The following is a 12755-nucleotide window of genomic DNA, read 5'->3' as shown; positions in this document are numbered from 1 at the left end:
CACCTAACGACTTAACCTCATCACCTGAGGAAGGAAACTCAGAAGCCGCAGTACCACTCGTGACCACAGGAGGGAGCTTGATCACAGAATTCACAACAGCAGGGCAGCTAATTTTAGGTTGGCTGTCTACCTTACATCACCTACGCAGACATAGGGGGCAACACGTGGAGAGGGGCATCTCTAGGGTCCCGGAAGAGCTCCGAGCCTACCCATCAAACAGGTGCATCCTAGCCATAACATACCTGGGGGACGGAGAACTAGAAAGATCTGGAACAAAATAGAAAGAACGAACGAACGAGAATAGAAGTTGTGAGGACTATTCCGAATGCTCAGCAGGGTAGCACTACAACACACAGGCGCTATTGGTAGGCAACGATTTCCACCTGCAAAGGGAACTCTGGATGTGCCATCGAACCGGCTGGTCTCAGACAGCCCTGGTAACTGTGCTCTGGATTGTGGATCCTGAAGTCTTCAGTACAGAGGTAAAGAGACTGCAACCTTGTGTCCTCGTTATTGTCTGCACCTCACACCATCACCATCCACCTTACTGGGAAGGTATACCATCTAGCTGCCATTTCATCACCCCAGCGGACCCCAAGCAGCGTCGGTCGCGCTGACCGAACACCACAGGTGGCGTCACGAAACCTTGACAAACTTTCATCACCCCTTTTATTGGACGCCCCTTAGCAGGGTCATGGACCGGGTCCAGCCACCGTGACAACCCCAGAACTGAGACAGAAAGGACCGGTACCGAGTAACCTGTAGCCCTGTGTCTGGGGGCGCTCCACTTACAGAGGTTCTGATCTTTAACACTTGTAGCAATCCATAATGTGTTTCATGGCTATGTTAAAACTTAAAAATTGTCAAAACTTGAACTCAGTTTAAGTTAGCGTGTGTTCACATTGATTTTTTTGGAGCAGAAACTCTTCAAATCATTCTCAAATACGCAAAATGTGGTTCTGGTGATGTATTAATGCAATGATAGTGTTTCTGATGATTTATTCATGGAACTATCCCTTCCAAAAACTTTGCGGCTCTTCGGATTGGTTCAGTATGGCAATGTGGACCTTGGACTAAAAAATGTCCAATGCCACATCAAACAGCATGACCATGGACATAATGCCCTGTAGATGCAAAGTACTTCATCTCCTCAATTTTAGCTGTATACAATTAACATAAGATTTAACCCAATTAGTGAGTCCAAAGATTTTCATCCAAGTTCTAGTATGTAATTATGTTTTATGAATGCTTCAAATATGTTGTGACTAGGGATGAACAAACATAAATGGTAAAGTTTAGGGTCTGTATCGAACATCGACTTTTTACTGTACACCTAGTTTCCTGTTCGGGTTCGTCAGTCTCATAAAGCTTGTTCAAAGGCTGCAGCACGGCCAATTAACAAACATTTAGACTGTGGGCACTTCCGGAGCCATCACAGCCATGTCATGAAAACCAGATCAGGAGTGATGCCACCATTATGCTCTCATTAGTGTAAGGAGAGAATGCAGCTGGAGTGAGGGATAGATTCTGACTGCACACTCTTCAAAAAAGCTGTTATGTGTACTGTGCAACCCATATCTGTGGACGTACTGTTCCAAAAAGCCACTGTGTGTACTCAGCAACCTATATCTGTGGAAGTACTGTGCCAAAAGCAGGTGTGTGTACTCTGCAACCTTGTCTGTTGGAGTACTGTTCCTTTAAGCCACTGTGTGCATTCTGCACCCCCCTGTCTGTGGAAATACTGTTCCTTTAAGCCACTGTGTGTATTCTACACCCTCCACCTGTGGGAGTACTGTGCCAAAAAGCCATTGTGTGTACTCTGCCCTCCCCCATTTTGGGAGTACTGTGCCTTTAAGCTGCTGTGTTTTCTAGTAGTCTTGGAAATAAATAATTGTCAGCAACTTGTTGCCATTGCTAGGCCAAGCAAATAATTTTTCAAGACCGATGTATGTTTTTTAGTAGTTGTTGCAAATAAATAATTGGCATCAGCCATCTTTTTGCCTTTTGTAGGCTAAAGAAATAATTTTCCTAAACCAGTGTGTGTTTTATAGTAGTCTGGGAAATAAATAATTGTCATCGGCCAGCTCGTTGCCATTTATAGGCAAAATAAATATTTTTTCAGCACCGCTGTGTGTTTTCTAGTGGTGTTGAACATAAATAATTGGCATCACCCATCTCATTGCAATTTGTAGGTCAAACAAATAATTTTTCTGTACCACTGTCTTTTCTAGTAGCATGGCAAATACATAATTGGTAGCAACCTTCTTGTTGCCATTTCTAGGCCAAATAAATAATTTTCCTAAACATGTGTGTGTTTTATAGTAGTCTGTGAAATAAATAATTGGTAACAGCCATTTCGCTGCAATTTATAGGCCAAAGAAACACATTTTCTATAACCCTGTGTGTAACCCCTTTTCTCATGTACAGCACCATGGAATTAATAGTGCTATATAAATAAATAATAATAATTTTCTATACCGCTGTCTTTTTTAGTAGTGTGGCAAATACATAATTGACAGCAACCATCATGTTTCTATTTCTAGGCCAAAGAAATAATTTTCCTAAAAAGGTGTGTGTTTTACAGTAGTCTGGGAAATAAGTAATTGGCACCAGCCATTTCATTGCCATTTCTAGACCAAATAAATATTTTTTATAAACCAGTGCATATTTTCTAGTAGTGTTGCAAATAAATAATTGGCATCAGCCATCTCATTGTCATTTCTAGGCCAAAGAAATAGTTTTCCTTAACTGGTCTGTGTTTTCTCGTAGTCTGGGAAATAGTTGGCATCAGCCATAATCGTTGCCATATATAGGCAAATAAATATTTTTCTGTACAACTGTCTTTTCTATTAGTGTTGCAAATAAATAATTGGCATCTGCCATCTCTTTGCCATTTGTAAGCCAAACAAGTAATTTTTCTGTACCACTGTCTTTTCTAGTAGTGTGGTAAATAAATAATTGGCATCAGCCATCTCGCTGTCATTTCTAGGCCAAATAAATAGTTTTCCTTAACTGGTGTGTGTTTTCTCATAGTCTGGGAAATAAATAATTGACATCAGCCATAATCGTTGCCATTTATAGACCAAATAAATAATTTTTCTGTACCGCTGTCTTTTCTAATAGCGTGGCAAATAAATAATTGGCATCAGCCATCTCAATGCCATTTTTAGGCCAAAGAAATAATTTTTCTGGACAGCTGTATTTTCTAATAGTCTGGCAAATAAAGAATTGGCATCAGACAGCTCGATGTCTTTTATAGGACAAAGAAATATTTTTTTCAGGACCGCTGTGTATTTCCTAGTAGTTTTGCAAATAAATAATTGGCATCCGCTATCTCGTTGCTATTTATAGGCCAAATAAGTAATTTTTAAGGCTGCTGCGTGTTTTCAAGTAATGTTGCAAATAATTAAATCTACTCTTCCCCATCTCTTTGCCAGAAGAATTTAGAAAAACCACTTCCAAAATGAGAACATCAAATAGGGGATGTGGACTTGGTGGTGCAGGTGGAGCTGCTGATGTGATGTAGATGATGCAGGGAGAGGACATGGTCGTTCTGGAACTGCTACGTGCCCAAATACAACACCTTCCTCTGGTGCACACCGACGACAGAATGTTATTCGTCCTTTCGTATGCCCGAATACCTCTGCATGAATGGTGAGGCCACAATATTTTGAAAAGGTGTTAGATTAGTTGGCTGAGAGCGGCTCCAATTCCTTTGCATTATCTTCTGCCCGGTGCACTGCTGAAAGTGCACAGTTGGCACCTGAGGACTATGGTCATCCGCTTTTCCACCTCACCCCATGGGCCCTGCACCTGAAGTGAAAGTGACTGACTGCACTGATGCCCAACCACTTGTAATGTTGGAGGATAGGTACGTGGGAGGGTTAGTGCACACGGTCAGTGGACCACCGCAGGACAAGTTTGATGATGATGAAACTCAGATGCCAACTGCAGCAGGAGGAGGGCAGGGTTGAGGAGTTAGTGGAAGATGATGCAGGAGATGATGAGATCCTAGACCTCATATGGAGCAGAGGTAATCCTAGTGTCATGCGCAGTTTGGAAGAAGAGGAGGTGGCCACACTGCCACAGCAGCAAAGCAAAAGTAATAGCAGGGTGCAAAGGCACAGCAGGCGACACCTAACCAGTACTTTGGCTCCAAGTGCACACTGTTCTGCTGAAATCAGCCCACCAAAGACAGCTCAAAAGAGCTCCCTAACATGGCATTTCTTCAGGGAATGTGCTGCTGACAAGTGACAGGGGGATTGCACGCTGTGCCGTCAGACCCTGAGGCGAGGCATAAATGTTCTGAACCTGAGCACCACCCATATGACAAGGCATCTGAATTCAAAGCACAAGGACAGATGACAGAGTTGAGCCTCCTTCTACTTCCTCTTCTGCTGCAGTCCTGGCCTCGTCCTCCCGCTCACGATCAACAGGGCCACCTGCCTCCCCGCAAAGAGAGGATGTTACAGCATTACCCCCATCAGTGTCACTGACAATCTCCACATCATCCCATGTTCAGCTTTCCATCCCCCAAACCCTCTAGAGAAAGAGGCGATACCCCTCAGCCACCCACACGCCCACCCACTCGTCTTTGAAAAGCTGCTATTCCGGATGGTGGTCACTGTCCAGCAGTATGTTGTTCCATGCCTTACTTTTCCAGGCGGGCCATCTCTACCCTGCACAAACATGTTGCAGACTAAATCAGGCTTGCACTGTACAATGCAATGAGTGGCAAGGTATACATAACCATCGATACGTGGACCAGTAAACACGGCCAGGGACATTACAGCTCTCTAACTCTCCACTGGGTAAATGTAGTGGCATCTGGGAGGGACAGAGGCAGTAACCCATATACTACAATCACCGAGGAAGCCCACGTGAAACGCGCGTTGGAGCTGCCACAGGACGCAAACTGACAGATACTTACGGTACATGGGTGAGCCCAGTAATCCTTAAAGGGATACTTTCTTATACTTTGTAGTGAGTTCGCAGGTTAGAATGAGAGTCGAGGAACATCTCATGCCTGGTGCACATATGGATGAGCATTTTTTGGATTAAGTGCAATATATATATATATATATATATATATATATATATATATATATATATTGTGCATTATGCACCTTACTAAAATTCTTGCTACAACACTTGTCATGGATTGTGCCCTTGCGGCTTGCTGGCCATCCTTCTCTGTTACTACAGTAGTTGTGCCCTTCCACACATGAATTTTTGTATGTGCCTTGTCTGTTTTTGCTTACTCAGTTTCTGATGTTAAGTTAATATATATGTTAATAAAATTATTGGCATTTAAAAAAAAAAAACATTTTTGTTTGGACTTGTACTCCGTTTTTCTGTGTAGGATATATGATTTTTTCGGAGTGTCAGTATTATTTATATCTCATCTACAAAACTGGCACTTGGCCATTTAGGATATTTTTTATATGAGTCAGTGGGTTTCTTATCTATTAACCACTGAGGATTGCTGGACGTCTATCTGTTGAGGTTGCCTCTTTATCCTACTCTACCACCAACTTCAGCACAGCAAGGGGAAAACAACAGCAGACTGTCCTGAAACTCATCTGTTGGGTGCGACAAATCCCATAACGCGCAGGAGCTGTGGAATGGAATCAAACATCAGACAGATGAGCGGTTGGTGACAGTGAACCTCAAGCCCGGCCTGGTGGTGTGCGATAACGGGCAAAATATCGTAACTGCTTAGGGCTTAGCTGGTTTGATGCATATCCCTTGCCTGTCGAATGTGCTGAACTTGGTGGTGCAGAGCTTCCTGAAAAATTACCTACACATGTTGGAGCTGTTGCTGAAAGTGCAGACAGTGTGTGCGCACTTTCTGCCTGTCTACACTTCAGAGTCACTTCTGCCATTCCACTCAGTGACTGTTATGCGACGTACCAACAAAGTGGAACTCTGAAAAAAGTGTGCGAGCAGCAGGCAATAGTGGAGTTTCAGCTGCAGCACACACGGCTGAGTTGCTCTGCAGAACTACACCACTTTAACACCAATTATGCCGTCATCATTACTATACCACTTATATGCCTGCTGGAAAAAAACAATTCAGGCTATATTGGATGAGGTGGTGGAACCGGAGGAAGAGGAGCAGGGCCAATTTACACTGTTATTAGGTCTGTCATCCAAATATATCTCGGAGGGTGAGTTACTGTCCCAACAGCAGCCGCGTACCCAACTGTACAGCCAAGGGCAGTTTGGGAGGATGATGAGAAGGAGGATGAGGAAGAACAACCGTGTTCAGAGCAGGGTGGAACTCCGATCAGCTCACGGGCATCACTGGAGTGTGGCTGGGGGGAGATACAGAGTACCCAGACAATACACCTCCCATATTTTACTGTACATGCGCAATATGCAGAAATGTTTCCAAAATAGTGATCTGTGTGTAATCCGTAGGCAGGGTGTGGCAGCGTATTTTGTGCATGTAAACCTCCGTATGTAATCCATATGGCATCCGTACAGCGAGATTTTCTCGCCGGCTTGCAAAACGGACATACAATGGATCCATGGGCTCAAATATTCATGAAAACATTTATACAGTCTATATATACAGACTATATATATATATATATATATAATGTCAGTGAGACACATATAAATATGTATATACAGTACAGACCAAAAGTTTGGACACACCTAATTTTAAAGATCTTTTGGACACATCTTCTAATTTAAAGATTAAATAATTTTACAAGCAGGAGCCTGCTAATGTAGCCGCCCCTGCCTGTAAAAACTGGGGAATGAAGAAGAAGGGGAACGTAGCTACCTAGACTTGCGGTGCTGCGCCCCCTGCTGGTTTAACTTCAGATGAACTCGAGCGTGAGAAAATATTCCGAAAAATTCCCATGCTCAAGTTCATATGAGTTTATACCAGCAGGGGGAGCAGCACCGCAAGTCTAGGTAGCTACGTTCCCCTTCTTCCCATTCATTCCACAGTTTTTACAGGCAGGGGCGGCTGCATTAGCAGGCTCCTGCTTGTAAAATTATTTAACCCCTTCAGATGGATTTACAGCATGGGACATGACTGTACCAGCGGAAAGGTATTGGATATTGTTGTTTTTTTATTTTTCCTTTTTTACAGAACGAGGGTCATCATTTGGATTGAGAGTATAATAAACTATTACAACACCCTGTGTCTTTATTTCAATAAAATACTTTTTTTCTAATGTGTGTGTGTTTTATTAACCATTTACTACTATTGGATTAATAATAATGAATAGGTGTCTTATTGACATCTCTCCATTATTAACCAGGCTTAATGTCACCTTAAAATAGCAAGGTGGCATTAACCCTTTATTACCCCATATCCCACCGCTACACGGGAGTGGGAAGAGAGTGGCTAAGTGCCAGAATAGGCGCATCTTACAGATGTGCCTTTTCTGGGGTGGCTGGGGGCAGATGTTTTTAGCCAGGGGGAGGGCAATAACCATGGTCCCTCTCTAGGCTATTAATATCTGCCCTCAGTCACTGGCTCTCCCACTCTGGCGGAGAAAATTGCGCGGGAGCACATGCCAATTTTTTCCATGATTTAACCATTTATTTTAACAGCTAGAGCCCCCAAATTTTGCACACAGACACTTGGAACATTATTAGTGAGGAATATGTAAAAAAATAAGGGCTATGAAATGATTTACTGTATGTAAACCATTTCATATCCTGTCGGGTTTGGGAAGGAGATAGCAATAGCCGGTAATTGAATTACCGGCTTTTCTGCTATCTAGCGCTGTATGAAATATAAATATATATATATATATATGTGTCTCAATGAGATATATATATATATATATATATATATATGTATGTATATACCCCTATACTATGTGTAGACATTTATTTTAGCTGTTCTATTCTAACCTGTCAGTGTGATTTTACTGTACACCGCACTGAATTGCCGGCTTTTCTATAGAACACCGTTGCGTATTTCTCGCAAGTCACACTGTTGGTCCGTGTCTAATCTGTAATTTTCTTGCCCCCATAGACTTTCATTGGCAGATTTTTTGTGCAATACGCTGACAAACGCAGCATGCTGTGATTTTATCAGCCCGTAAAATACGGCTGCGAAATATACGGCAGATAGGAGCTTCCCCATAGAGAATCATTAGTCCGTGTGCAATGCGTAGTTTTTGCGCCTCTCATATGTCCGTAAAACTCTCTAGTGTGACGCCGGCCTAATTCTCATCCAAGTTGGTTTCCTACTTCCAACTGTCCCATTTAGTCTTGCTATGCTTTTGCCTTTTAACCCATCCAGGCCTCTCATCCTGACTCTTATCCTCCTGCTAATGGCAGGTATTACTTATAATCTAATTTCCCTTTGCCTGCAAACATCACCCATACTGGTGGATCCAGGATAATGAGACCTCAACTGTTTTTACTGCTTCAAGAATGTTCAAAGTGTTTTTATATAGGGATTAATTAAGGGATAACCAAGTTATGCCAAGGTCCTGGTACCAACAAAATACCAGCAATGTAACAAACATCTGTTTTAAAATGGTGCTGAGAGATAAATGGCATAAGCTAATGGTGTTTTTATTAATATTATTATTATTTCACATCTCAATATTCAGAAACTGTATAGTAATATATACAAGAACTCTTGTAATGTCTATCAGTCATCGAGGTGTTTAATTCAAGAAACAAAGAAATTAGGCATTGAAAAACACAGGAAAGTTGTTAAATATCACATTTCAACAATGGTTCAATAATTAAAAAGAATAATTGTTGTGTTTTTGCACTGATAATGGAACTACTAGAAAGCTGAACTGGATACTGTCAACAGGATTTCCGTTATTAAACTAAAGCCACCAGCACCTTTCAGAGGGTAAGTAAAATGGTGACTAGTCATGGCTTCATTACCACCCAGATGAGTAATAGGCAGTGCATGACGATTTTATAACTTCAATCTTCCTATCCTCAGGAGACTGTAGAATTCCACAGGGGAACCTCTTACTTATGCCACAAAAACAGCTCTGACAAGTTTATGCATAGACTTTGTAAGCTCTCTGATGATGTCCTGTTGTATCTTGCACTAAAACCTTACTGCAGATACTTTAAATCCTGTTAGTTGGTGAGTTAGGGCCCCCATGGCTCAGACCTATTTTCCTAGCAGGTGTTTCTGATGCTTGGTAATGGACATCTGGAGAAATTGAAGGTCAAGTGAACAGACTGAACTCTTTGTCTTGTTCCTCAAACCATTGCTGAACCATTTCCATAGTTTGGGTATTTCCTTTTTGTAGGTACTGACCACTGCTGGGAACAACCCTCTAGACCTGCTGTGCTTAAGATGTTCTGACCCAGTAATCAAAATGTGTCCCTCGTCAAAGCAGCTTAGATCCTTATTCCCTTTTCTTCTGCTTGTAACATATCAACATCGAGATCTGACTTTGCACTTGCTTCCTAACATTTCCCACTCAATGACTGGTTCCATCCTCAAGAGATAATCAATATAATTTACATCAACTGTTGTTATTGACATCACCTGTTATGGAGGATGGATGGATGATGGATGGATAGACAGATAGATATGAGATATATACATAGATGGATAGATAGATAGATAGATAGATAGATAGATAGATATGAGATAGATAGATATGAGATAGATAGATAGATAGATAGATATGAGAGAGATAGATAGATAGATAGATAGATAGATAGATAGATAGATAGATATGAGATAGATAAATAGATAGATAGATAGATAGATAGATAGATATGAGATAGATAAATGGATAGATAGATGGATAGATAGATAGATAGATATGAGATAGATAGATAGATAGATAGATAGATAGATATGAGATAGATATGAGATAGATAGATAGATAAATGGATAGATAGATGGATAGATAGATAGATATGAGATAGATAGATAGATAGATAATAGATAGATATGAGATAGATAGATAATGATAGATAGATAGATAGATAGATATGAGAGAGATAGATATATATGAGATAGATAGATAGATATGAGATAGAAAAATAGATAGATATGAGATAGATAGATAGATAGATAGATAAATGGATAGATAGATAGATAGATATGAGATAGATAGATAGATAGATAGATATGAGAGAGATAGATAGATATGAGAGAGAGATAGATAGATATGAGATAGATAGATAGATAGATAAATAGATAGATAGATAGATAGATAGATAGATAGATATGAGAGAGATAGATAGATATGAGAGAGATAGATAGATATGAGAGAGAGAGATATATATAGATAGATAGATATGAGATAGATAAATGGATAGATAGATAGATAGATAGATAGATAGATAGATAGATAGATAGATAGATAGATAGATATGAGATAGATAGATATGAGAGAGAGAGATAGATATGAGAGAGATAGATATGAGAGAGAGATAGATAGATAGATAGATATGAGAGAGATAGATAGATATGAGAGAGATAGATAGATATGAGAGAGATATAAAGATAGATAGATATGAGATAGATAAATGGATAGATAGATAGATAGATAGATAGATAGATAGATAGATAGATAGATATGAGATAGATAGATATGAGAAAGATAGATAGATATGAGATAGATAGATAGATAGATATGAGATAGATAGATATGAGATAGATAGATAGACAGATAGATATGAGATAGATAGATAGATAGATAGATAGATAGATAGATAGATAGATATGGGATAGATAGATAGGTAGATATGATATTCCCTGGACCTCTATATGCCCCCCTCCCCCACCCCCGCATTTCTACCATATGTTTTGGCAATGCTAACATGTACTTAGTCCTGCCAATAAAGCTCATTTGAATTTGAATTGAAATAAAGCTCATTTGATATGGGATAGATAGATAGGTAGGTAGGTAGATAGATAGATAGATAGATAGATAGCGTCATATTGCCTGAAGTCAGAAGAACAATTCATTCTCAATTCCTGCATCAATTATTTACAGATATAATTTGTTTCAGTCTAGTCATCACTTTCATCCCTGTTGCCTGCAGTCCATAACTGATCAGTGTTGACAATTGACAGCGAGACTAGTAAAGTTGCTCTTTACTGACAAATAAAAGCAGTTATTGCTACTTCCAAGCTTTCCATACAAGCACTATTCCCACTGGGGCTTACAATCTAATTTCCCCATACTTACACACAAACACTGCAGGGCACACACATCAACCTAACTGTAGGTTTTAAGATTTGAGTAAACCATTGTACCTGGGGGAAATCCCAAAATGTATGGGGGCTGCATACAAACCTCCTGCTTCTAGTCTAATATAGGCCAGTTATAAAAATGACTTCTTTATCCCTCCAATAATACCCCAGCAGTGCCAGTGTCTGTAGTGGACTCTATTAGCAGAGTATAGACTGCTGTAAACAGAATTGGGGTTCACAAAGCATAGGTGATAAGAATGCCCTCGCTGGCCCCCAATCGGTTACATTATTGTCATTATGTCATCCTCTCCTGTAATATCATAGGAAAAGACACTGCAGCTACAGAACACTTATTGATGGTAATTATACTAATTCTTGGCAGCACCTTTGTGTTTGGCTATATACATAGTTGTATACTGCAGTAATATGCCATCCTATGTATTTATCACACTAGTATTGACATTATGGCTACAAACATGTAACATAATGGAACAGGGAAGCCCCCGCTGCTAGTCCATAATGGGGTCCACACCTAATGTTGTTTACAGCAGGAGCAGCAAAGCCCAAGCCTGGTGATAGGAAACACTAGAAAAACCCAACCCTTCATGAGAAGAGGCAGAAATGATTGCAATGTACAGAAATGCAGCATGTTAGACCCCCAGGAAACCTCATTGGTCATGGTCTCCAGAGCCATGTTGGGAGATTAACAATATTAAGTGAAAGTGCTTCATTGTATCTAGAGAGGATTGCTGCTCCTTGTAGGATCCAGGGATAAGCACTATCAAGGTGGGCTGGACCCAAGGACTGTAGGACAGAGAACACTGGTGGTGGGCCAGGGCATCCTCAGGTCCTCCTGCATGCCATGTATGTGGGCAGCCTTACCTGATGGCCAGCAGCTCATGAAGAAGGTAAGCAGCAGCTGCCAGCAGGGCTCCTCCAGTTAGGTAAAGGGTTTTCTTCCACCAGGAGTCAGATCCCAGTCCTGACATAACGCCACCGTAATCCTGCAATGGGAAAGCGACGATGTCCCCATAAAAGGAGTAGTTGTCCTCCGCTCCAACACAGCAGCACAGGGTGAAGCTCTGATTCCTGCTCAGATCAACCACACAAGATCTGGAGGAGACTAGACCAACACCCCAGTGCATACTGTGTGGCCTGTCCTCTTCCCCCGCACCCTGATAGATGCATTAAAGGACAGACCCCAAGGAAGGCTACATAGACCGAGAAGGAGCAGGCAGTGGGTGATGATGATGATGGGCAGGGAGGAGGCAGCAGCATGTAGGCTGGGATGTGCCTCTCCTCCTCCTCCTCCTCACTGGTGCCTGATCTTAGCTTCCTCTTTGTGTGCTGCTGATGTCATGCTCCATCCTCACTGATGATGCTTCTGGGAAAATGCTGGAGGCTGTGACTGCAGATATATAAGCTTGTATACATGCTGGGATACAGGAAAACTGCACACTGTACTTCTACTGTGAAGGAAATAGAAATCACCAGTAAATATATGTCCTTCATGTGCCCTTGTATTATTTATCATACTATAATTCTGTATATTTACTTTATATTTAATGTTGCTCCTTCACTTTCTACT

General features: G+C 41.1%; 1 protein-coding gene across 1 annotated transcript in view; it reads right to left on the bottom strand.

Annotated features, from left to right (window-relative positions):
- Nucleotides 1-12487, bottom strand: part of FAXC (failed axon connections homolog, metaxin like GST domain containing) — a 67160-nt gene extending 54673 nt beyond the window's left edge. Inside the window, exon 1 of the mRNA XM_069726328.1 lies at nt 12050-12487. Coding sequence (XP_069582429.1) covers nt 12050-12312 — 263 coding nt within the window. The 5' untranslated portion in view covers nt 12313-12487. The remainder of the gene's footprint in view (nt 1-12049) is intronic.
- Nucleotides 12488-12755: the final 268 nt, after the last annotated feature.

This window comes from Ranitomeya imitator, chromosome 5 (assembly GCF_032444005.1).
Source record: "Ranitomeya imitator isolate aRanImi1 chromosome 5, aRanImi1.pri, whole genome shotgun sequence".
In the NCBI taxonomy this organism is placed as follows: domain Eukaryota; kingdom Metazoa; phylum Chordata; class Amphibia; order Anura; family Dendrobatidae; genus Ranitomeya; species Ranitomeya imitator.
This window is presented reverse-complemented; position numbering and strand designations above follow the sequence as displayed.